This window comes from Peromyscus leucopus, chromosome 11 (assembly GCF_004664715.2).
Source record: "Peromyscus leucopus breed LL Stock chromosome 11, UCI_PerLeu_2.1, whole genome shotgun sequence".
NCBI classification, from domain to species: Eukaryota; Metazoa; Chordata; class Mammalia; order Rodentia; family Cricetidae; genus Peromyscus; species Peromyscus leucopus.
Genome location: NC_051072.1, coordinates 1,453,591 through 1,480,737, shown reverse-complemented (window position 1 = coordinate 1,480,737; position 27,147 = coordinate 1,453,591). Strand labels below are relative to the sequence as shown.

Sequence of the window (27,147 nt, the reverse complement as noted above, 5' to 3'; positions counted from 1 at the left end):
TTTGTGAAAGAATATGTTGACAAAAACCACACAACAAACACCCTTTGTGAATACAACCCTGATGCAGGGTTCCTTGTACCAAGTCACTTGTCCCTACACGTATCCCATCCCAATATGCTGCTTTGGGTAATTTCTAAAAAATTGTTTCAGAAGACATCATGTTCAGGTCCCTTATAGCACTCGAATGATCTTAGGAATCTCACCCATGCTTGATAGTTTTCACACTTCAGTCCTTTCAGGAGACCTCTTCATAGATACAGAATATTATGTCAGATTAAACATAATTTGCTAGTCTCTAACAAATATCACATGTACGCTGTATGTAACACAAGGCACAATTAAATTTTTTTAAGAGACAACATTAAGAACTATGATTCTACAACCAGATGTGCTTTGGAACGACTAAAATATGCAGAGCAGTCCCTGGTACTCAACATCTGTGCTGTCAGTACTTTTTCCCATGCTTTATCGCATGCTTGATTGAGTTCCCATTGGGTTCTATACCGGGTAATACTTTCAGGAACTCATGTATAAAAACTACTCCTTCCTCTAGTAATTGGATTTTCACTAAATTTAAGCTTACAGAATGGACAAGGCCATATTTCAAGGCAGTCCTACTTGAATCCATGGAAATAATTTATTTGAAACTCTGGAGCGAGGAATATTTCTCTGAACCTGTAGCCAAGAGCCACTGCTGTGACTGTCCTTACCCTCCAATACAGCTTCCGTTAACGGCAACACTTTCGAAGTGTAACAGCTGTCTGATGCCATTGTGTCTGCCCACCGTAATGTCGGATTTTATACTGGAGAGCATAATGTTTTCCACTGTGGGGCTACCTACTAATTGTTTTCTTTCACAGCACCGCCCCCAGCAGGTTCACTCCTGCTGAGGAGTGAGTCTGTGGGAAGTCACTCTGTCTCACTCAGTTCCTCTGTGTCCTGGTCCAGTCCACATACCTGAGTCACCAGAGGCATCTGTTTCCAAAAGCCCTGGTTTATCATTTGTGCTTCCCAAGACCCCACAATTCCAGCAGTTTAAGAGTTTTTGACAGCAGTGGATGACTTGTGCAGAATTTTAAACTTAGGCATCCCTCAGTAAGTTCTGTTGTCACATGCTCTGGGGACCTTTCGTTACTGTACTGTGTGGTATTGTATTCCCCCAAATATTGTGCACGCTAATAAACTTATCTGGGGTCAGAGACAGAGCAGCCACAATATTAAACATAAAGGATAGGCAGTGGTAGCACACGCCTTTAATCCTAGCATTCCAGAGGCAGAAATCCATGTGTTCAAGGATACAGACAGGCATGGTGACTCACGCCTTTAGTCCCAGAAAGCGAGCCTTTAATCCCAGGGAGTGATGGTAGATAGCAGAAAGGTATATAAGGCATGAGGACCAGAAACTAGAAGCTTTTGGCTGGTTAAGCTTCAGGCTTTCGAGCAGCAATTCAGCTGAGAGCCATTCTGGATGAGGACTCAGAGGCCTCCAGTCTGAGGAGACAAGACCAGCTGGGGATCCGGGGAGGTGAGGTAGCTGTGGCTTGTTCTGTCTCTCTGATCTACCAGCATTGACCCCAATAACTGGCCTCGGGTTTGATTTTATTAATAAGAACTTTAAAGATTCATGCTACAGTACTGCCTGTGGGAAGGGGATCTAATATCATCTCAGATCTCACCCCTCACATAAGTGAGATTCAAGATGGCTTATTTCCTACTCCTTGAGAGGTGTAAATGTGAATGATTTTAGGAGTAGTCAGTCAGAAGAAAGCAAACGGGTAAGTGGATAGTGCACGTGCTATGACACACATCTGCCTTCTTAGCCTTACACTTTCCTGGAGATTTATAGTAACGCAACACTTACAGGTCACCTTTATCTTAGCTTTATCGTCAGCTTCTTTTCTGTGAATGGTTTACAATGTTCTGGAAATAAGTACAATTATTACTCTATCACTGTGAGAATGTTCTAGATTGTCCATTCCTCCTCTTCTTACAGAAGCTACTGAAATGAATGATAAACGGTGCTGGTGGCAGTGATGGTTACCGGCAGAAAGATCACAGTCAAGACAGAACTCAGTTGCTTAGTAGTAGAGAGCTTTATTAGGAGGAAGGGAGGAGGGACAAAAGGACCAGGCCTGGGGAGGAAAGAGAGAGAAAGATGGTGGGGTGGGGTGGGGAGAGCAGAGCAGAGAGAAGGTGGGGTCTGCATCTGGCTTTTTTTGGTTTATCGAGACAGGGTTTCTTTGTGTAGCTTTGTGTCTTTCCTGGAACTAACTTTGTAGACCAGGCTGGCCTCAAACTCACAGAGATCCACCTGGCTCTGCCTCCTGAGTGCCGGGATTAAAGGTGTGTGCCACCACTGCCTGGCTGCATCTGGCTTTTTAAAGGTCCCTAGTGAAGCAGGCTTTCGGAGCTACACCATGCATGATCTGATTACATGCCCACACCACGTGCACGTAGTTGCCAGCGCACACTGATAACATAAGATGCAAGACCCTTTGTTTAACTCCTAAACTACGCATGTGCAGGCATGTAGCTGGAGTGAAGGCAGAATTCTAACAGCTACCCATATATATACATACTCCTTGCCCATAGTCAGGAGGAACTGTTTTGGTGGTCATGTGTGATGAATCCACTCAGTCTGCTCCCAGACTTCAACTCCCATGTGCCTCTTCCCCATGGTGGAGGTTGGGGAACTAGTGGGATGTTCTGGAGTCAGTTTGTTACTGGTGTAGAACATGTTATACTCATTCATTTTTCTCACAACTATACAGTGTTTGCTGATTGTGTATATATATATCATTGTTCTATGGGCTACATATAGGTAAGTGAACCAGGCAACTGGCCTCCTCTCCAGGTACAGTTTGCTTCTTGGAGGTTAGGAGAGGCTTTTGTTTGTCTTTGGAATTTTGCAGCTGGTTTTGAGTACTTTCCCCAATGAACCAAAAGCTTCTAACATGTTGCACAAGTGATTATCACTAGACTAAAGCCCATCCTAGACAGAAATTTGCAGATACGATTATAGACAACTGAGCACAGGTATGTAGGATGCATTGGGCAATGGCTATATTGGCTTCTTAGATAGTCCACAGGCCACATACCACGCCATCCAAATCAGGTCTGCATTCTGTGACCATGCTAAGCATCACTAGCCACCTGGAGCAGAGTCGACAGAGGCTGTAAGAAAGGTGATAGCATGTTCTAGATATCTTTGGCTTTTATTGCTGGAGGAATGGGCATAGCAATGGTGTGACCTCACATCTATGAAGTAATAGAACTCTGCTGTTATATCGAAAGCAGGCTGGGTTTGAGTTCTCAAAAGCAGCACAGCTTTTGTAGGTCACACCCTGGCTGCGCAGTGGTTGCACCACATGAATCATGAGCTGCTTAAAATCAATACTTGGGCTGTGAGTGGGCCCAGAGTTTTTAAAAATGAATACCTTCCGTGACATGTGAATCGATGGACTCTGTGATTAATAATATACTGAATGCCAACAGCTCTGACCTTAGACATGTACAAATTTGTGTGCTTCAGGTGTGTATTTTTCTGGATCATGGCAAAGAGAAACAAAGAAACCATAAGAATCGAGTAACCTAGAGACACTTTAACTTTGCATCTCAGGAGCAGGATGGGACAGGCGCAAATCCAAGCCGTGAAGTTTCAGGGTTAGTGAGCTACATGAAATCACTGGGGTTTGGCAAACACCCAGACAATATCTTCATTCAAAATCCTATAGTAACTGTACTTATCAGATGAATTATAGCCAGCTAAGTGAGATAAATGTGGGGAAAAACAAAACAAAACGTTAGTACTGTAGCTAGCACATCCAAGTTCAAAGAATTGTCATTCTTTTGCATTAGATTTGAGAATTAATTTTACCCCAAGCAATGGCCCTTATTAGTGTATCATTGTCAGTCCAAATGTGACACAGTATCGGGTTTACTCTTACCCACTCCAGTCAAACACACGATGAATCTCAAGTTGTGACTTCATTTAGAAATAAGTCTTGTATGTGTATTATAATTAGTATAATTAGTATGTATATTATAATTTTGTTGTCATAATCAGTATGTGTTGGCCCCTGATCTAGTGGCTAGTGACCTTACAAAAAGAGAGAATTTTGTTCCAAATACAGGAGAAGGATTTACAACAATCTGAGGATTGTTGTAAGCACAAGCCAAGGAATGTCAAAGACCTTTTTCCCTGCTAAAGGCTGGGACAGAGGCCTAGGCAGAGTCCTCTCAGTTTCTAAAGAAGCTACCCATTACTGCCCTGATTTAGGACACCCAGCCTCCAAATCTGTAAGAACAAATTTATTTTGTTAAAATCACAGTTTGTCGTACAGTCCCAGAAAACTACAGCATTATCTATACTAGTTCAGAAGCAAAATACACAAAGAACATTCAACGCGTTTGGAGCCAATGTGCATTTAGCCAAAGTGACTTCGCTTTGGTAGTATGTGGAAAAAAAATATAGGTCTTAGTGTAGTGCTTTAAATATTTTAATACTTATGGAATCTCTAAGATTAAGATATATAACTGAGTCACATATTGGTGTTAGTATAGCAAAAATTAAAAACAAACTACCAAAATACATTGGTTAAATTTAGAGAAAGTTCCTTTTCAGCCTTGTGATCTTGAGGGACTGCACACAGGAAATAAGTGCAGTCTCTGACAGGATCAGAAAGGGAGGTATCCTGCAGAGAGCCATATAAAAAACGAACGGCTGCATTTAACATGAGGCACAAAGATGATGATGAGCATTAGACAGCTCTCCCAAAGGGAATAAAATATTTTACCTTTGCACAATGAGATTGTGTTTCCCTCTGTAGCAGACATGACTGCCACATCAAGGTAACTAGTGAAGACAGCCATATTCAAGGTTGGCTAAACTGACACTCTAGTCGAACACGGTGAAATCCCCACTTGTTTCAAGTTTCATCTGAGTTTTGCTTTTTGTGAACAGAGACATGGCCTCACATTCTCTGACAGTTTGTTTATAATGGTGGTGACAATGTAACACTCTCCAGTGTGTCGCCGAAATATATGACATAAGAATATAAATGCAAACATATGAAAAAAAAAGCCCTCAGGTGGTTGTTAATTTTGGGTGCTGTGTAATTAAACTAGTTTTTTTAAATGTTATCTTTTGCCAGTATCTAATTAGCACAGCCATCTGCTGAAAGAGCAGTGGCCCATCTGCCTGGAATGTTGTTCTCTTCATTGTTATGAAAAGCACCCGCCACTGCTAGGCCCCATCTAATTAACTTCTCTTGCTGTGGAATGTGATAATACACAGCTTTGTTTATACACTTCTGAGAACTGTGGATTTATATGTAGGTAACAAGTACATAAAAAGAGCCAATCTTTTTCTTTCCAACATCTGACTTACTCTTGAGATCACAGCTGCATTTGTCATGACTGGATCATGTCCCCTGTACCGTCTGCAGCGAAACAATAGGAAGTTCCTCACATCCCTGGGTTTCTGTCATCCTAAAAGCAGGGTTCTGAATGCTCCTTGATAGGTGTGACTGTAGCACCAGTGACTGGCCAAGTATTGAGAATACCCAAGCATCTCACTGGACGTGAGATGCACCACCGTGAAGCTACTGTACCAGAGAAAGGGTACAGGCACTGCTATGTGATCTGAACACCCGTGCAGTAAATGGTCGATTTCAAAATTTGAAATGATTTTATTTCAAAATATTGGAAAAAAACTTTTATTTCAAATTAATACTTAATGTGCACAAATATTATCTATCTTCTTCCATCAAACATTGTCTAACAGAATGTATTATACTTAGTGGATATTTAGTAGATGTTAAATGAAAAGGGCTTCATATAAGGAACTGTAGCAAAACCTTTAAACCCTATTTAATATCACAGAAGATATTTATGTGTCCTTATAGAAAAATGGGCTACATGTATGAATCTTTAGTCTTTATAGATGTAAACTGATTTATCTATAAAATAATTGATTCATTGAGTATTCAAGCAACCACTATTATTACTTTATGCTTGCCTCTGACATGTTCAATGAGCATTAAATGTTGAATAATAGAATATTCATGTTTCTTTTCTCTTCTGAGGTAAAACAGACAAAGGATAACAATAAATAAAGATAAATTTTTTAAAAATTACAGAAGTAAGACTGAGTTTTACTGGGATTGAAAATGTATAACACCTTTTCATTTGTCTTGACTGCCAGAAAAATAGATTTGAGTTGGTATAAAAGTAGCTAGAATGAATGTGAAGATAAGTATATAGAACACTTCCTAAGTCAATTGAGGGGTTTGCTCCAAAATAATGATATACTTAAAAATAACCACTTTCAGTGAGACTAGATATAAAGTTTGAGTCGAAGGCCTTTCGTTGACAAGGATAGATCCTTACAATAAAGGGCATTGTAGAGGAGCTCAAAAGAAGGCTGAGCTTGAACAAAAGAGGAGAAACTTTGAGAAGTCAAATCTAATGCAAGAAAATTCCCTTAACCCCTGTGGTTTTCTCCTGTGGAAACATGTTTTCATAACTGCCAGAAGATCCACAGAGCAAAGTCTAGTTTGGTGAATAAAAGAAAAATTCTGTTAGATTAATCCAGAACTCTTAATTTTCTTGTAAATCTAGAAAAGTCTCTTTTACCAACTTTGGTTCTTATACAGCTCTGCAGTACCTAACAATGTCTTTCCTTCACTTTCTTCTCGTGGTACACTCCCACCATTAGTATATAATTACTTTTCCTTCTATTCATGAATAATGTGAAACCATAGAAAGCTAAACAGTCATGATTTTAAATTAATTCTGGATTTGAATATGGTTGTCATGCTGGTGATACAGAGATAAAATATCTCCAGGAGTCCCTCCTCCACTTCAAATAAGAGCAAAGTTAGAGTGTACTGTCTTAGTACTGATCTAATAAACTGGTGCGAGCAGTTGCTGTTTTTCAGTATTCTGGACAAAGTAATAAAATATTTATGAAAACTCATTCTCTTTTTTTCTATTTCTTTTCACTCCTGGTCCTTGGCCAATATTTATCTTGAAAATGTGAAGGCTACTTGAGCACCAGGTAGAACTGGGAAGCTGTTTGTTTACTGGCAGCAGCAGTAAGATCTAACAATTGATGGCATTTGATTAATAGTCTCCCTTAATCCTGGTGCTTACCCTGCTGCCCAGACCTCTTACGTTTATTCAGGAAACTATTAATATTTTACTTTTTTCTTGCATTATCGGGCATTGAATCTCAGGTCTCCCACTTGGTAGGCTACGGCTCCATCCTCAGATTTCTGTTTTATGGTCCCACTGGGTCACACAGGCTGAGCATAACTCCTCTACAATCCAGGCAGGCTTAAAACTCATGACCCTTCCTTTCTAATGTATATCAGCATTTAAGTCTGTGTCTTTGGGTGTGCACATGCATCATATGTATGCAGGTATACTTATACATGTATATACATATGAGTGTTTGTATTTGTGTGTGTGTGTGTGTGTGTGTGTGTGTGTGTGTGTAGTCAACTTTGGGTATCATTTCTCTGGTGCTATCTACTTTGGTGGGTCCTATTTTTTTTTCAACATGATCTCTCACTTGCCTGAAACTCATAGATGAGGCTAGAGCATCTGGGCAGCAAGCTCCAGGGTCCTGTGTGTCTCCACTGCCTCAGAACTGGTCTTGTTAAGCAGTTTTGAAATGGTACTGAAGCTCAGGTCCTTGTGCCTTCACACAAAGCACCTTACTACCGTAGCTGTCTCTCCAATTCCCAATATTGAACTTTTAACAATATCACCAAGTCATCAAGAGCCATTGAGAGCACCTCCTCAGCTGAAGAGTTTCATTGTACAGATGTGCTCATACCTGTGTGGCTGTAAGCCCTCTTTCTGTTAAATGACATCAACCCGTTTGGTAACATAAGTTTAAATTGTAATGAATTCTTTGTTGCTGAAGGGATGTATCATTGTGTCAGTTTTGTTTTACATTTAAATATTAGCAAAGATGCAACAGGGATTTTTTTTATAGATAGATTTAAGAACGGAACATATTAAAGGTCAGACATGGTTAACAGTGAGTACATTTTTATTTTTTAAATCTGCGTGTCACAGTGCTGTGTGTGAAGCTCTTTGCTTTTCATGGGAATGCTTGCCATCCTGGATGGAATTCAAGGCAGTTATTTGCATCAGACATGGATTAGCTGTATCTTCACTGCCCCACCAAACATTGACCCAGGAAAGAGTCACAGAATTAACACATTCTCTTATTGAGGTCGATTCTGATCGAATTCTCAGTTCCACACAGTCATACAGAGACATGGCATTGTTCATATTGGAAGAACACCAGGATGGTTCCCCGTGGATAATTTTCTCACGGTCTCATGTTTGTCAAGAGGGTTAAACTATCCGGCACACAGTTGGTATACTTTCCTCTCTTATGCAGCAGTGACTGGTGGCAGTGACCTGACTGCATATTCTCCTACATCTTGGAGAATTGGGAAACATCTCTCCCTGGGGCCTGGGGAAGAATAGAGATAGTATTTCCCTGCATATTATTTTACTTTAGTTGATACTGGGTTTAGTTTAGTTTATTATTTGACATTTTTTGACCTAACAAGATTGCTCCTCACAAGTTTTCCTGATAATAACTTCACTAATCCATAACTCCGAATCTCAAAAATCTAATTTTAGTAGTTAGAAAAATATTACAAGGAGATATTAAAAACATAGGGGAAATGCTTTCCATTAAAAAATCTACGCACCACCAAGTAGTAGAAAAGAACAATACTTCCAGGCTTGAACTGGTGTTAAACGGCTTGCAGACACAGCTTGTGAATCACCTCTGTCTGTGAAACGGGCGCCATCACCTTCTGGGTTGCAGGTTCGTTCTCTTTGTGACTAGATGTGCTAATGCATTTGTCACCCTGATTAGCGTGGGTCCGGTTTGAGAAGTCTGAAAAACATTAAACACCGTGGCTCCAAATAGAGCTAGCATCTGCGTGGAGGCAGGAAATGGTCACCATGCTCTCTACGCATGAACCAATCCAACCCTAGCTGTCATGTCCATGGATATTGTGGTTGCTAGGATATGTTGAGTCGTCCCTGGCATTACCCAGGAGTGTTGATGCATGACACACTGTGGGTCTGAATGATTCAGATCATTCCGTTTCATGATCTCCTAGGCTGGGTGCTTATCTTGGTTTCCCTCAAGTAATCCGTCTTGCTTACCAGGAACTACATCTGAGTGTCCTGCTATTGTGACTATGACGCAGTGTTCTAGAGGACATGTCTTCTAAATGTCTTAATTCAAAGTGAAATGTCAGCCCATGACTTGATATCCCGTATGTGGTGTTAATTCTATATTATGGTAAAGATGTTGGGGCGAGGATGCGCCAGTGATCGAATGTAGCCACGTGGACCTTCCTGTTTTCCCTTTTCCTCAAAGCCCTAAAGGTTTGCGTTTGTTCTCTCCGCAGGCTGTGGAGTGGGAGTGTGATGAAGCTACCAAGAAGGCCTGTTACAGCAAAGGGAAATCAAAGGTGAGGAGAGTAGACATCGCAGGTGCCCCAGTCCGAGCTGGGCATTGTGTATAAAAGATTAGGTTCCTGATAGGAGGGCTCCCTGCAAAGGGAGATAGATGTGAAGTGTAAATGCACCATGCTTTAACATTTAGTGAAAAATGAGTCCCAGCAAACCATCATTTCACAAGGGGCCAGAAATAAACTAAGACCTAATCTGTACTTTGAATCATTATATAAGATTGAAAATAAACCAGTTATGACATTGCTAAAAAAATATAGGAAACAATTTTAAAATAGTATTTAATGTACCTCTTCTATAGTCTGTAGTTAACTACAGAGAGTAGTTAAGTTGTTGTGTTATCTTGTTTTTCAGTACCAGAGATGCAACCCAGGGCCTTGTACATACCAATCAAATATTCATCCCTTGCCCAATAAAATCACTGCATCAGAATTATATGAGATGTATTCTTGATGGTCTTAGCATATGCATTTGCTCTATCTCTGATAATGGTGAAAACTGCACTCCCAAATGAGCACTGATAGTTGAGGATGGGGGTACCCTCTAGTGCTCACACACAGACCTTTCACACAACTTGGGACTGGCAACACACCCAGGACTTTACCTCCAGGAACTCTGCTGTCTTTAGGTCTCCTTTGTTCCCTGAGGAAATCCCCTTGCAGCTGCTCCACAGTTCAGTGAGCATTGGAAAAGTCTTCATGCCAGCAGAGACAGAACACACTGGCAGAAAGAGGAGCATGTAGCCTTTCCCAATGCTGACTGCACTGGGTCCGTGGGGAAATTCTGCTACATGCAGAGGGTTGGAGGAGGCTGGCTGAGCAGCGTTGGCCCCAGGGCCAAGAGCATGTGGAACAGTACAGCAGATGGAGTGAGCAGCGGCGAGGGGCCCTCATCCGTGTGTCGATAACGAGTATGATGGTTTGTCTTTTCCTCCGGTTATAGAGCTTGCTCCCTGCCCCTTAGGAGAATGATTCTGAGAATTGGGTGATAATGTAGATCTCAGAAGTGTAGAAGGAAAGAGGTGGTAATAAATCATAAACTTAGCTAAGCTGAAATACATGGACACAGAAGGGGAGGGAGGGGTGAGAGAAAGAGTGAGAACAAGAAGGGAGAGGAAGTAGAAGAGAGGATGTAGAAATTGATAGACAATTTTTACCAAAAGATATTTAGTCATCAGAAATACCTCTGAGCTAAATCATTAAAAATTTACCAAACTATGCTGGCAGCTCCAGGTTGCAAAGAACCAGCATATGAAATACTCCCAAATAAATAAGTGTATAATGGTATAAATAAAAAAAAAAATACCAGAGAACTCTCTAACTTGCTTGGCAAGTTCTGTAAAACATACAGTGATGTTTGGAGCTATGACTTCTCCATGGCCATTGCCTCTCTGTGATGCTGAGACTCAGTACTTTGGGTGCGTGACAACACTCTTACATATCTCAACCAGCCATACTCTTGTGTGATTTTTCATGAACAAACATCTGTTCACCCTAGACAGCCAGCTATCAATAGACAGAAGAAATGACTCCACCCAAATTGTACTTGGTGAACCAGTACATTTACTGAGGTTCCCTTCAGGAGCGCGAGTGAGAAGTTACTGACGAGTGAGGAATCATGAATGGGGAAGGTTGCAAGCTCGAGGAGATAGGTACCTCTTCCTGATGTCCCTATAGGTTTCCCTAAAACCCCCCATCCTGAGCAGTAAATGAGGGAGGCAAGTTACACGGGGTGGGGATAATTATAGTGAAATAGCAAGATTCACTGCTCACTGGTGGACACACTGGACTCTGTTCCAGGGCTTCAGCTTTAACACAGTGCTTGGCCTGGTGACATAGTTGCCTTCCAGAAAGCCAGGGCACTGGCTGGTAACTTGGCCACTCTTTCTCCTCTTTTGGGCTGCCCCTGTCCTCTTCTCCCGTTTTTTTTTTTTTTTTTCTTTCACTTTGCTTTTGGTGAGTTTCTCTTACTTCTTTACTTATTTCCTGTGACGTGTAGTTGCACTGGTAAGCAGATACCCTACAATGGAGTGTGTTGACACTTTCCATAAAATTGATGTCTATAAATTTGGCTTTTGTTTTAGACTGTGCTAAACTCAGACCTGAGAGCTGTCCCTTAATACTGTCCTCATTGCTCATGAGAATCTCATTCTCTCTTCTCCAACCACTATTTGCATGACCACTGTTCCCAGCATGCCTTGCTCAGCTCTTAGGACACAGCTGATGTGTTCTGACCCTCGTTCTATCGTTTATCAGTCTTGGAAAGCCCCTGTAGCCATCTGTCTTTGCCCTGCCACACTGTGCTAATTATCCAGCCCTGGACCATGAGCTATGCCAATGGCTTCTTTATGGTTACAGTTCTCTCATGAAGCCCTTTGGCACACCGGGTCGAGGTTGGCGGTACTGTATAAGTGAATGAACACACTAAACTCACTCCAGTAGATCTGATTCAGTTGATCATCCTCACCTCACATGGTGGGGGACAAGATGTTTTTTAAGGGGACCTACTTTCTTTCACACAGTAGGTTTAACAGCTTACCAGCCTCTGTCCACCATGGCATGACAACCCAAAATAACCAAAATTTGCTCCAGACATTTCCAGGGAGTTGGTGATTAAATTTATCAAATGATGCATGAATTGGCAATTTTTTCATTGTTCATTTTTTCAATCCCTGGGAGTATTTTTGAATTTCACCAGGAAGCTATTTACATATTTGGTTCCCAGAATTTTAAAAAATGCTAATAGTTAATTCTATTCCCCTTCTTGAACTTCCCGCTCTTTGTGGTCCTTGTAAGTTAGATGAGAACATCAAGACCTGCTCAGCCATCCAGAGGTTTCTCTGCAGCATAATCTATAAGCCCTTAATCAAAGCATCCAGGTGGTTCTCATTTCCTAGTGCATTATTACTACTAGATAAATTGTTCAGCCAAACCATCAACCCACCTCTCACCTCAAGCTGTGATTTTTAGTTAATTTTGCTTTTAGAAATTAATTTGATAGAATAGTATCATCCATGCCTAGTATGTAATATACCCCTGATCCAATGAAGGGAAAAATTGTCAATACACTAAATTGAATTTTTCTAATACAAATAAGGAAAATGAGGAAACAAATGTACTCACATCAAATCATCCCCTTATAGTTCATATGATTTGTGTTTTTAATGGACTAAGAATAATGGCAAATCTTGGTAATTATAAGTTAATTCCAACTGGGTGTTTGGATCTTTAATATTAATATATTAAAACAAATAATAAATTTCAAACACCATATATTATGTGCAAGATAAATCAAATTTTATTTTAGGTTGCCTTAAGTATAACAATAAATTAACCTAGAGTTTTGAAAAACAATGTTCCATTGAAATAGGATTTAGTTGATGTAACTGCTTGTTGAGTTGATGCTTGCTTATGATTCTATTCCTAGAGAGGCTGAGTCAGGAGGACCACTGGAGTCCCAGAGATTGAGGACAGCTTGGTGTAACAGTGAGACCCTATCTCAAAAACAAAACAGAACAAAACAAAAGATCAGGAACTGTGTACAGTGGGCTCTCATGTTTACAAAATGAGTTGGTAACTTCACTACCATGTTAGAATAGAAAACACTGTAGTCTGGTCCAGGTGGTGAGAGCAAATGATGCCTAATCCCTACAGCCCCCAAAAGTCCTCTTTCCTTAGTTCCCATCTCTTTTTCTTCGCTCAAATGAGCACTGGAATGTTTACCATCCATCAAGGAATCCAAGCCCAGCACCTGGGACACATTAAAAAGAACACAATGGCCCCTGAGAAAGTATACCAAGAGTGGTGGCAATGGGCAGGCCCTGAATTCAGATTTCAGACAACCCAAAGATTTCCCCAGGCTGACAGCTCTGAGAATCCAAATCAAGGAACATTTCAATTTGTCTAGAATATAGTGTCTCTTTGGAGGAATGGAATTCATGCTTTTCATAGCGGTCATGAATTTATAAGGAAAATTCAAATAGTTAATAAATTTGCTTGTGCTGTAGTATTCTGAGAATGTGCACAGAATGACAAAATCCCCCTTCTCCCTGCAGTAAAAAGAACAATGCAAAAATGTGACATTTTAAAAATGCAAACGATTCAGGCATTTCAACTGAACTCAGTTCTTTGCTACTGTCCCCAAAAGTTGTGTGTACTCTACAGTACAATGTATCTGACTGCCCAGCCATTCAGATGTGATGTGTGGAAGGAGGTGGCTGAGCCTGTAGGGGGGCTACTGCCTGCACCCACTTCTTTAGTGAGGACATTCCTCAACTGGTTGCAGAGCTCAGTATAATAAATATGACAACTTTCCTCCCCTGGTGTTACTAGGTCAAGTGCAAGCATCCTTTCATGTGGTGGGAGCATGAAATTTATAAACCTAGGGAGTCAAGGCCACAAGAAGTTACCCAAATCTTTGATTAAGGGTTGCAAGGAAAGTAGGTACTGAGATTGTGGATCCTGAATAAGGTCTGAGTTTTAACTTACTTCAAGATGTTTCTGCTCACTATGGCTAAAATGCTGTAAGTATCTACATGCATTAAAGCCAGAGAAAGAATCCATTTTTATTGATGCAAAGACAGTATAACAAGATCCATTGCATTTCATTGTCTGAAATATGTGTTATTGAAATCAAACTCTAGGAGACTTTAAATACATTTCACATAAATATTATTTTAGACACAAATGGCTAATTGTCTCAGCATCTAACAAGAGAGCTTGTCTGTTGTTGGTTCTTCTGTCTGGACTCAGCTGCCTTCCCATGGCATTTAGGGACCACACAAAGGAAACAAAAGTAATTATTACTGGAATGAAAGAGTTGCTTTGTGCTTTTATGACATTTCATAATTTTCAAAATGTTCTTATTCATGATCTCACTTCAGTACTTTTGACACTAAGTTCCTAGAATTATTGTGCTGATTGGTGGGAGAACTTGGATTAGAATCTAAGGCTCTGTGTATTATATATTGTTCATTCTGTGTCCTGTGGTCCTGCTTCCTCGGCTGCCAAATTATGCTTGTAAAGAGATCAACTCCTAGTAACTAAGAAAAGAAAGGCATTGCACCTTCTGTCTGGGAACCTGGAGCTAGAGGGCTGGAGCTTGGAATTTTTACCTGAAATGTCAATGTTTAGAATGATTATGAGTTTAACCACTCACAAAGGATGCTCTAGACATGCCTGTATGTTACATAATTGCTTTAAGAACTAAGACCCTTTGTCTTAGACAAGGCACCTTGTGCAGATTATACACAGCAGATACTGTGTACATGTGTGATTTTTTTCTTAATTAAAGGGGTTCTTTTTCTTTACATTAATCCCTAAATAACACAAGATCTGTTTCCATAGCATTTGCATTCTAGAGGTACTAAAAATAATCTACAGATAATTAAAAGCATATGGTAAAATATGTGCAGCTTAGAAACAATTTCTACATATTTTTGTATAAGGGGTTTGAGCATCCTTATATTTTGTTACCTAGGAGGAGTCGTGGAACCATGGGAGACGATTCTGGATTGTATCATAAACGTGTGTGTGTGTGTGTGTGTGTGTGTGTGTGTGTGTGCACTCATCTGTTTATACACACAAATGTAGATACATATATTGTTCCTCCTCATCACCTTCGATGTGCATAAAAGTACTCCATCATTAAAAGGAAGACACATTATTTTTACCAGGAGCGCTGTGGGTAACATAAAGCTGTCAAACTCCCAATCTTGTTCTCACCTCCTAGAAATTGAGGAGTAGCCTGGGAGCTGCTGAGGAGACACTAGCAGGTCTATCCTGCTCGACAGTCATATCTCCACACTGCTACACATTTTTTTGATAAGCAGAACATACTTTATAGGGGAGGAGGAAATGATGAAAATATTATAAGGCAAAACCCAGATCATTCAAAAGAAAAGGCCGCTAAAACGCAGCACATGTTTTCCTCTTGGAGGCTGGAGGCTGTGTCCGTAACACCAAGTAGGCATTGTTTGTTTGCCATCAGGAAGTCTTTTCTGCAACCTGATCGTGTTTCTCAGTGATCAGTTGAAGTGTGATCTTCTGGGAGTGAAGGACAAGTTGACCCATCTATAAACCCGAGGCATATAGGGGCCATTTTAGTGTTGAAGTAGAATTATCCAAACATAGATAGATGACTCTCATTATCAACCACCAAGCTGTCTTCTGTGGCCTCAGAGATGTGCCCTATGACTGTTGTAGAATCAGAATTCAATAAGTCATCTTCATCTGTTTTCACAGTACAGAAATGGAATGGGGGGAATCTATAAAATGTAGAAATCATAGACATTTCAAAATGCATATTTGTAAGAGAAACAGTTAAAAGAACCCTTTGAAGTATCTTCTACCCATACATCTTCCCATGTTTCAAAGTGATGATCCCAAGCACTATTTTAAGCAAATCCAGGTAACCTATAAAAAACCGAGTTTGCTATTGACATTAATACCAGGAATTTATGACTTAGAAACACTGTCACAGGACTGCCTGTTACCACCCTGGCACTCTATGCCAACTTTGTCCATTCTTAAATTGAACTCTCTGATCCTGAAACATATCTTATGCCCCAAAGTTAAATATCTCTGTGTTTCTTTCCATATCTTTTTTGCATTTTATTTTGCTTGAACTTGCCCCAGCCTCTTTTTAAGAGAATGAAGTGTTTTAAGAATACGTTTTTCACACCCAATTCTTTTTGAATCAGAGGTGGCAATTTGTGAACTGAAGAGGAAAGAATCATTAAGAGAGGCACACAGGAAGGTCAGGAGCTGAGCTAAGCCCCAGATGAACTTGGGTCTTAAAGTGATGGAGACACACAGTGACCTCCTCTGGGTGTCTTGTTTAAAGTGTGCTCAGCTCAATATGGTCCAACTGGTGACTTCTCGGCCTTCTTCACTGACCTTTTTTATGCCATGAAGGTGGAAGTCCGTAGGACTGGAGTCTTCCAGAATATAGTCTATTACCCTCAAGAGGTTCTACTCATCGCATGCCCTTTGAGGTTTCTAAGCACTATGTCTGTCTTCCACTCTGTCAGATAGATGATGCCCTGGCCTCTTTCTCTGACCACCTTGGTTCTTTCAATGACTCCCTTCCTTCCCAACACTAGGCTGGGGAAGCTGGTCAAGGCCTAGTGAATTCTTACAACGTCCTAATTATCAGAACATGCTCCTTTACCCTCCACTCCCGCTGAAATAATTCCCTGTGCTCTCTCATCCTTGTTTCTTTGATTAAAGAAGCACTTGAGCTTTCTGTGCTTTTCTCTACACATTTCCATGTCACACACCCCTGCTGACATTCTGCTTCCCCATCAGGCTTGGGACATGCCTGCAGGAAGGTGGCAGCCTTCCCTCTCACAGCCACTGTGTTTTCATTTGGGGGATTTGCATAAACACACTGTTTGTTATCTCTGTTGTTCCCTTTTCTTTCATAATTGACTGGACTGCATGCTTTCTTCTTGCCAGGTCGGCGGAAATCAGCAGCGGATCAGGATTTTGGATTGGAACAATTTCCCCTTGGCTCTGTTCTTTACAGCGGCGTAGTTTCCTCTAGTGAGACTCAGTCCTTGGGGCGGCCTCTTGCTTTTAAGAAGAAAATTTCTTTTACATCTCATATTCGTCTTGAAAGAATTCAAAAGGCAGCACTCCACCCTCTACACTGAGTGTAATTTCCATCCCAGTCTTTATTACAGGGTCATTATCATGACAGTGTATCCATTAATCCCATCAAGGGAAGGGCTTGGTGGAGGTGCCTCATACAGACAGGCCTTGCTTTCCTGTGTTAGTCTTCCCTTTGATCCTGTTGTTGCCAACTCCTAGGTTTCTATGTCCTGGTCCTCACACCCTGGGAATGGTTCTTTGAAGTCTTTCCTGCTGTTCTTTGCTCCTTGGAACTCTCCTGACCTGTTGCATTTGGGAACAAAACAAGCTTTGCTCCTCCGACTGTTCTATCTTTCTCACTACCCAAGTAGTTACAATTATTCACACTTGCTTTCCAAATTTTCTGCTAACTTGGATCTTTCTTCCTGTTTTTGTTTTTCATTGTTTATCTCTTTGGGGGGCCCACCACCCAGCTCCCAAATAATCCATGGTGACTTATTATTACTTATAAGTGCCCAGCCTCAGCTTGGCTTTTTTTGTTTCTAGCCAGCTTTTCTTAAATTATCCTGTCAGGGTTGGGGATTTAGCTCAATGGTAGAGCACTTGCCTAGCAAGCATGAGGCCCTGGGTTCAGTCCTCAGCTCTGTTAAAAAAAAAAAAAAAAAAAAAAAATTATCCTGTCTACCTTTTGCCGCTGGGCTTTTATCTCTCTAGAACTGCTCTATATACCTTTCTTTACTTCTTACTCTGTGGCTTACTGTGTAGATGGGTGGCTCGCCTCTGATGTCCTCCTCTCCTTCTCCTTTTCTCACTCCTCCATCTCTCTTTTTCTTCTTCTATTTATTCTCTCTACTTGCCAGCACCACCTATTTCTCTCTCCTGCCATTCAGCTCTTTGTTAGACCACTCAGCTATTTTAAACAGGCAAAGTAACACAGCTTCTCAGAGTTAAACAAATGCAACATAAAAGAATGCAACATATCTTTGCATCATTAAACAAATGTTCCATAGCATAAACAAATGTAACACATCTTCAACTAATACTCCACAATGTTTTCTATTTTTTTCTCAGTTTTCTCAGACAGTCGTGATGTGCTGTTTTTATTGTCAGCAATGGAACAAAGAGAATCATGTATATTTGATAGGTCACTTCTCTTACAGAGCAAATTCATGGGAGTGAACAATTTACATTGTATGAGCCAGGCTATGCAGTAGACTGGATGATGCAAACTCATACTATTACTGAAAGTGAAGTTCATGTGACCAGAGAACAGGATTGCTATACCACTGAGTCTATTTTGTCAGGGTTTCTATGTGATTCAAATCATCATGGTATTCTCTACTCTCTGGGGAGTGTACCATAGCATCCAGGCACCATGCTAGTCCCATGAGGAGATCCTGTTGATGTGCTGTGATGATGTATTGTGTACCCCAATAAAGCTTACCTGGGGATCAGAGGATAGAGCCAGCCACTAAGTTAGACGTAGATGTCAGTGGTGGCACACACCTTTAATCCTATCGCTTGGGAGGCAGAGATCTGTCTGGATCTCTGTGAGTTCAAGGCCACATTGGGCTACATGAGAGAAACAGAACCAGGCAGTGGTGACACACGCCTTTAATCCCAGGAGGTAATATGGCAGGACACAGGAAGGTATATAAAGCGTGAGGAACTGGGATTCGCTCTCTTAGGCTGAGGATTTTGTAGAGGTAAGCTAGTGGCTGGCTGTTCTGCTTCTCTGATCTTTCAGCGTTCACCCCAGTATCTGGCTCCGTTTTTTTTTTTTTTTTTTATTTTTTATTGTAAGACCTTTTAAGATTTGTGTTACAGTGTGACACATTCCACCTCTGTCCCTTCACAGATCACCATGGTCCAGGCACTGAGGGTAAAGAGCTCAGGTAGAGAGCTGCCACTCCTCCACTCACTCGGTCCCTCTTCCAATGGATTCTTGAGTAATCCTTTGACAACAAACACGAGGCCAACTCACATTCAGAGCACCATACACACTCACTACCCTGGCCTGCATGGCATCCTTCTGGCACCACATTGTATGCTACATCTCCTGTGGAATTTCCAGCCTTCCCTAGGTGCCCTGCCCAGGTATAGTCCGTTTGCCTGGCCTGGGTGGGTGGTCTGTGTCCTTCTTTGGTTAGTGCAGTTCTGCATGCATCCTACATGCACCTCCACCTGGTAACCCTAACAAATCATACTCTTCCATTAAACTTCCTCTCCAGGAAATCTTCCTACACCCTTGCCTTCTCTTCCCTTTTAGAGCAATAGAGACGGTGTTTTATCATTACAGCATATGGACAGCTATGCAGTAATGTTATTATTACGGCATGTGGACAGATATGCAGTAAATGTCCTGGTTTTCCCCTTTAAACTGTAACTTCTGACAAAAAGGGTATCAAATCAGTGAGTGCTTAAATGAAGGGTCTGTCACATGACTCTGCTTATTGACAACACAATCTTATATTCTCCAATTGAAACAATATTCTATCTTGTTTCCTTGTTCCTCTAACTCTGTTAAGTTACCACTTTCTCAAACATTCATCACTGATGTTGGGCTATGTGATCTTTGCTATAAAAGCTCTAAGGTAAAGATACATGTATCTGTGGGTCATTCCTCAGCCCAGGGTGCATTCCCAAATGTTCTGAGAAACACTTCCTTGCTAGTTGTATGTTTACCTGTAAGAAGTTAATGGTATATATAGATATTTGCTATGTATTTAATGTAGTTTTAATATATATTAGTTATACAAAAAAATGGGTTTCATTATAACACTTCCATGCATAAATATAATACAAATAGATTAGTCTGAGCCCATAGCAATCATCTTGTTCCAATTTGTAGTTTCCATATTCAACCTTCTTAGTGAAAAAATGTTACTGCAACATGTTTATAATGGTCTGTGTGTTTTCTTTTCTTTTAAATTATTTCTTTTATTTTTTGAGATGATAATTACATCATTTCTCCTTTCCTTTGCTCCCTCCAAACTTTCACATATACCCTTCCTTTCTTTCTTTCAAATGTATGTCCAGTTTTTAATTAATTCATGTTACTTGTGTGTGTGTTTGTGACTGCGTGTGTGTATGAATATATTCCTAAGTATATAAATACAACCTACTGAGTCCATATAATGTTTCTTGTATGTATGTTTTCAGGACTGACCATTTGGTATCAGATAACCAATTGCTGTGCTCTTTCCTGGGGAAGATTATTTCTCCATCTCTCAGTATTCCTTGGTTGCATAAGGTTTTTTGCATAGGATTGAGGCCTCATGAGCTTTCTAAGGCAGTTATATGAGAAGCATGGAATGGGTTAATTTTATTTATTTTCCTATATGTATTCAAGCACAATTCAAGATTAACTCATGTTTGTCAAAAAAAAAAAAAAAAAAAAAAAAAAAAAAAAAAGACGTATTTAGAAGGTATAATTTGATGCACACTTACTTTAGGAAATACTATCCATTGAACAAATGTCTGGGTATAGCTATAAGGTCAACGATTTCATTGCTACCTTTGGGCAACACTGGAAAAAGACTGCTTTTTTCTTTTCCTGCCAGACATAGTATATCCATGCTCACCATCCCTCTTGCCTTTAGGACTTCTCAATGTGTTCCTTATGCTTTTGATTTTCAGGAGGAATGTCAGAACTATATCAGAGTGCTCTTAGTGGGCGGGGACCGGCTATTCACCTGCGGGACCAATGCTTTCACACCTGTCTGTACCATCCGCTCGGTATGTTTCCACACTAAGTTTCAACAAATTTACACCAGGAGCAGCAAGACCTGATGCCTTCAAGGCCCCATGTAAATGTGTTCCTGTATACAAAGGCCAAGTGCCTTTTGCAACATTGTAGCATCCATTAAATACTTGACTTGTTCACTTCTAATCAGCTATGACAGTCATATATATGAAGAAACAGAAATTAATTGTATATTATATACTATTTTCCCTATAAATGGCCTTAAGCACTAATCATAAACATATACTTCTTTCCTATTTTCATTGTAGTAGAAGTATTGTCAGTTACAAAAGTGCTCCAAAAATCACAATTCATATAGGAAGAAAATATATATAAACTGGATAGGAGGTATGCCAAACATAAAATAAAGAAACATATGCACAAACAAAGTAAAGGTAGAACTGTTGTTATAGACCGGGAGTTTCATCTTACAAGTCCCACTGTAGAAGCATGGCAGGGTCATTAGACATGCATGTTATCTTCTTAATTAAGGATATTAATTTAATCTTCCTTGAGAAATATAACTAGGAAACACCATTATGTTAATTTATGGATAGTAAAACAACTTCTCTTAAAACCCCAACTTATCATCTAGGCTTGGTGTTCATTATTTTAAAATTTATGTTCAGTTATTGGACAGAAGGAGGAGGAGGATGGTAAGTGCTGACCACAAACAGTTCCCTCCTTGTCATATGTGGCTGTCAGCATGGGACCCCATTGTAAACACCTCATCCTCAACATCTACACCAAGAGGCTGTTACTTTGGGGGGGGATAGTTTTTAAAAGGGAAGACCCTGAGACGTAAAGACTTTATGTAACTTCCCTAGGACCATGTTTCCAACATCAGAGGACAGAGTGAGCTTGCTATTCCTGCATAAGCCATCTTAACTATTTTTTTAACTCAGTTAAAAGTCAAGAACCAAATTGACATTGAGTCTTGTCAAATATCAAAATACCAAATAAGCGAACAACAACAACTTTTCTCATGTTTTATTAGTTGGCAACCAGTATTTGACAAGCCAAGCTGGCCCTTGACATGCATGCAGCTTTCTCAAGACTAAAAAAAGGGAAAAGAAGAAAAAAAAGAAATTTGTAGTACATGGTACAGAACATTGACATATACTTATCACTGTGGTGGTATTCTAATTGTACTGAAATGTGATTTTGATTGTATGTTAATAAATAAAGTTGCCCGGAGGTCAGAGCTATTAGAGCCATAGACAGAGTGTGGCGGTGGTGGCACACACCTTTTATCCCATAGATCTCTGTGTGTTCAGGGATACAGCCAGCATTTGAGTCATATGCCTTTAAGACCTAGGGGACTGTACATTCAGACAGTGATGAGGCAGTCATGTGTTTGGGTTTACAACCAATGAGAAGGCAGAATGACTGGAAAAACGATTTACACACAGGAAATAGCTCTCTCTCTCTTTCGAAAAGCTGGGACAGCAGGAGGAAGGGTGAGATTTTAGCTCTGAGCTCTGACTTCTCGGTTTTCTCTTTTACATTGTTTCTGTGTTTCTTATTTAATAAGACGGTTGGTTACATCTACATATCACTAAATAGTATTTAGGGCTAGCTTTAAAAAAAATTGTCAGAGTAATACTGTGAAGATACTTCCTTATTGTGATTCACATATCTATAACTATTAGAGTTAGATTCTTCATTAAGGTAAAAAACAGTGAAAACACAGCCTACATCAAAGCCATATATATATATATATATATATATATATATATATATATATATATATATGTAATACTCTTGCTTCATATTCTATCACTAGCATGAAGTTCTGTAACTACAGGGATGGAGTCACTGGCCAAGATTGCAGAGAACTGTTTTCATAAAGACAGGATTAGAAAAACTTTGCTTTCACACACCACAGAGTGTACCTGGGACACACTTGTCTAGCAGTAGTATAAGGTGGAGACCCCAGAGTGTACCTGGGATACACATATAGCAGTAGTGTAAGGTGGAGGACATGAGCACATCCAATGGGATTTCTCAAGGATAACTAGTTTCCCTCTCATTTTCACCAATAGTTAAGTAACCTGACTGAGATCCATGATCAGATCAGTGGCATGGCCCGCTGTCCCTACAGTCCCCAGCACAATTCTACAGCTCTGCTCACAGCCAGTGGGGAGCTCTATGCTGCAACAGCCATGGACTTCCCAGGGCGAGATCCAGCCATATACAGAAGTCTGGGCACTTTACCTCCTCTCCGGACTGCACAGTACAACTCCAAATGGCTCAATGGTAAGTCATTCATTCACCCTAGCCTCCTGTTGCGGGGATTATAATTCCTGGCCAGTTGTTGCTTGAAAATACAGCAGAACAAAATCTTCATCTTCAAGGTATAATATATTTAGTTGTGATAATTAGCAGTATATCTTTAGTATCAGGAGGAGTGATATTTCTAATACCATAAGCCTCAATAATAGGCCTAGATTGTCAGCTGATGCTGACAAGACCACTCATGGGTATTAAGCTGTTTCTTCCTCTGTTGTTTGAAATATAGGAAATCGAATGCTATGTCATAGACACATGTAGGCTAATGTGTATTCTTTCTTAATGTCTACTTAATATATTTTGAACCAGAAATTTCTTGACATTTTCAGACAGTATAAAGATTCCATTTGCCACAAGTAACTCCAAATAATTGACAATTAAAAAATGCCATTAGTGTATGTATCTATCACTTTGGGGCAAGCATCTTCAGAATTTAATTCAATGCCTTGAGAGTTCATCAGAACGCAAGTCTTGTCACTTTAAATTCTGCTAACCACAGCCTGACGATTGATCATCAAAGCAGCTTTGCTCAGCTCACGGATGCAGAATCATCACTATAAGTTCAGACTTATTTCCAGATGTGGAAATATCCCCTAGAAGAAGTACCACACTTGTGTCTATTTCTCTTTTAAGAAACTGGACTACCAAGTGAGTTCCAGAAAAGGCGCAAAGCTACACAGAGAAACCCTGTCTCAAAAAAAAAAAAAAAAAAAAAAAAAAAAAAAAAAAAAAAAAAAGAAAAAGAAAAAAAAAAAAAAAAGAAAAAGAAAAATAAGAAACTGGAAACTAACAGAAAGTACCAGTCAATTCAAGCAAGAAACAAATAACCTGTTAAGTAAACACCCAGAAAATGGAGAGAGGCAGCTGCACAGATGTGAGTTGCTGTATGCAAGTCCTGTGTGCTAGCAAAAACCATCCCGGTGTGTGTGTGTGTTTGTGTGTGTGTGTGTGTGTGTGTGTGTGTGTGTGTGTGTGTGTGTGTGTGTGTGTGTGTGTGGCCACACTCACAAGGGTAGTGTCTACCACACTGTGTAACTCATCACCTCAGGATTTATTTGACAGTTTGCACAAAGGTGTAATCTTGACTTTGCTAGTATAATACTTGTCTTGCTCTTTCAAGATCTGTAAGGATTTAGTGGCATTATTCCCATCACAAATTATATATGTAGATAAGAGTTCCCTCATTGATTCTGCTTGTCTGTTCAGATAATTCTTTGTTATGGGAAAGGTATTGTCCTTGTGAAGGTTGTTTAGTGTCATTTGTGATCTCTGCCCATTAGAGCCTAGTAATTCTTCCCCTCTTTGTAAGTTATAAAGCAAAAATAAATACATTATCAAATATTGTCCAGGGGAAGTTGTCTCCTTTTGAGAACTATTGACTTTTACCTAGGAATATTTAGCATCCATCTGTCTTTGTGTATCTATGTATCTATTATCTACCCGTCATCTATCCATCCATCATCTTTCCATCATCCATCATCTGTCTGCCATTTATCTCTCACAAGTAATTGCTGAATAATACAGTCAAGCTGAGCATCATAGTTTGTCTTTAGAACACCCTCATAGGAAAGCTGTGCCACCATCACTGTGCATCTAGTAGCTTGGCTGACTCAATTATTTCCAAAAAGCAACGTGAATGGTTTTCTGAACCGAGGCAGTAACTAGACTTCCCTTGTTAACACCTCTTCTTTTAACTCATTTCAACTTAGCCTACCTACTCCTTGTGGACAGTCCTCTATTGTCCCTGAAGCCTTTATTGGGGTATCTTAAAGTTGCTTTCCTGTGTATGGGCAATTTTCACTAGCTGAACAGTGTATAGCGTTGAAAATCAACTAACTTTCTTGTACTGGCCAGCCACTTTGATTTGGGTCTTTCTTCAAATACCCACTTCTCCATGGAACGTCATCCTGATCATGTAATTTAGAATTGCACCCTTTGCTCTCTCGCCCTCATGCCTCTTTACCATGTCCAGTGTTGACCCTTTGCCATTATGATATTTTACCATTTTTCTCCCATCTTTCAACAAAAGCGGCATTCACCAATCATTAGAGTTAATCTCTCTGTCTTGTATACTGGTTTATTTTATACTTTCAGAGGAATGTAATAAGTGTTTGGTTGATGATATTTGGATAAATGAATTAATGGATGACATATTCTATGTTCGAGAAATCACAGATTAAAATCTTATTCCTCTTCTTTCCATGTGAAATGTCTGGAAGATGACTGAGTCCTGAAGGTGGGGTCCACATGAAGGTATTAGTGCCCTCTTAAAAGAGGCTACAATGAAGAGAGCTGCTTCTTCCATTATGTGAGATATGTAAACTTGGAAGTAAGCCTTCATCCATATGAAGTATGTTGGTACCTTGACCGGTAGTGTTTAGATCCAGACCTTTGGGAAACAAATTTCTGTTCTTTATGATAAGCCCCTTGGTGTTTTTGCCATAGCAACATGAACAGAGTGGAAAAATAAATAAAAAGGATAATTGACTCTTTTGTTTCCCTTATTAGTTTGTGAATTTCTTGAGGGCAAGGGTTAGGTAGGAGTCATCTTTGTGGGCTTGGTACCTTAGGCTTAGTCAGTGGTTGTTAAATGAGTAGGAGATAAGAACATTTCGTAAACAGAAGGATGAATGGTGTTATTACATAAGGCAAAATACTGCAGTTGGCAGCCTAGAATCATAAAGAAAACAAAAAACTCAAAAGGAAACAACCACCACCAAAACAAGAATAGTCCGTTTCGAAGTGACTCAGGTGCAAACATTTGAAGATGTTCCTCTTCACCCCTTCCCATCTGCCCCCACTTTAGTCATTACATACGCGCTTATCAAAGCCAGCGTCATCGGCTGAATGACACTGTGCAGGCACCTGGAACATTAAATTGTGGGTTTGATAGTGAACGTAATTTTCAAAACCAGATTTGTTCCCTCTGTGCCAAAATTACTCTTAAAACAAATTTATGTGTTTAGAGACATTTCTTAACAGCTTTAATACATTAAAATATTAATCATTACTAACCCTTATTAAATGATTACTGTAAGGCAGGGCAATAAATGTTTAATGGCCAAAGCCTAAAATAGAAGCTATAAAACTTGCCTTCATGAAAGTGACTGTCAAATTGGGAAACAGTAAACCTAGGAAAAAGAAAAGGAGAGAGTACGTCTAAAGGAATACCGTGCAATTGTGTTTGTAAACTGAGGTGATTGTATGTTTGCTACCTCTGAATGGGCTTTGAAAAGTCACCATGACGCTAGTGTGGATGTTAGTATATTAACACTTAGGGACTTGCTAGTTTTCCTCCTCTGAGGAATCATTTGCCTGCCCCACTTGCTGGACATGCAAATTCCTGAGTTTCTCCGCCTGATTACCTCCAGAGGACTCAATTGAGATCCACAAACATCTTCATGGTGAAAGTATCATGTTCTGTGAGGCGGCATGTTTCTAGTCCAGAAAAGTTTTTAAGTGTCTGTCTTGAACCCTCCTGGTTTGGCATAGAGCTGTGATGCTCCCCATTGTGATTTATCTGTGATGCTCACCGAGACTTTGGTAGACCCATTGGAGACGTTAAAAATAGTAATTAAATTTTAATAATTAGAGATAATTTTCTTGGAGGAAGAAGATCTCTGTAGATATGTCAAGGAGCAATAGTTTCTGCCTACCCCTGTAAAGGATTGGTGCCTGCCCTGTGAAGTCTGTGCTAGCTCCTGGTAGCCATTGTGTCTAGCCTGGGCTCTATTCTGGGAACAATGAGGGTCTGCCTTGTAGTGTCTATACAGGGAAGTGTTCCAATGAGGATAATACCTTGGCCTTCTAGGTTGACATCACTGGCTGCAGCTAACAAATTCCAAATAAAAGCAGAGTATAGAAACCAAGGAACACACGACAGAGAGGATTTGGTGGGTAAAATTAAATGAAAAACCCAAGTTACTGTCAAGAGAAAGAAAAACACTATAAGACAAGAATAAAAACAGATTCCATAGTCACCTATATAGTTGTTAATATATG

At 40.0% G+C, this 27,147-nt stretch overlaps 1 protein-coding gene across 1 annotated transcript in view; it reads left to right on the top strand.

Annotated features, from left to right (window-relative positions):
- Positions 1-27,147, top strand: part of Sema5a (semaphorin 5A) — a 466,375-nt gene that overhangs the window by 300,460 nt on the left and 138,768 nt on the right. Inside the window, 3 exon segments of the mRNA XM_037209370.1 lie at positions 9,453-9,515; positions 20,748-20,846; positions 22,899-23,112. Of these exon segments, the coding sequence (XP_037065265.1) occupies positions 9,453-9,515; positions 20,748-20,846; positions 22,899-23,112 (376 nt within the window).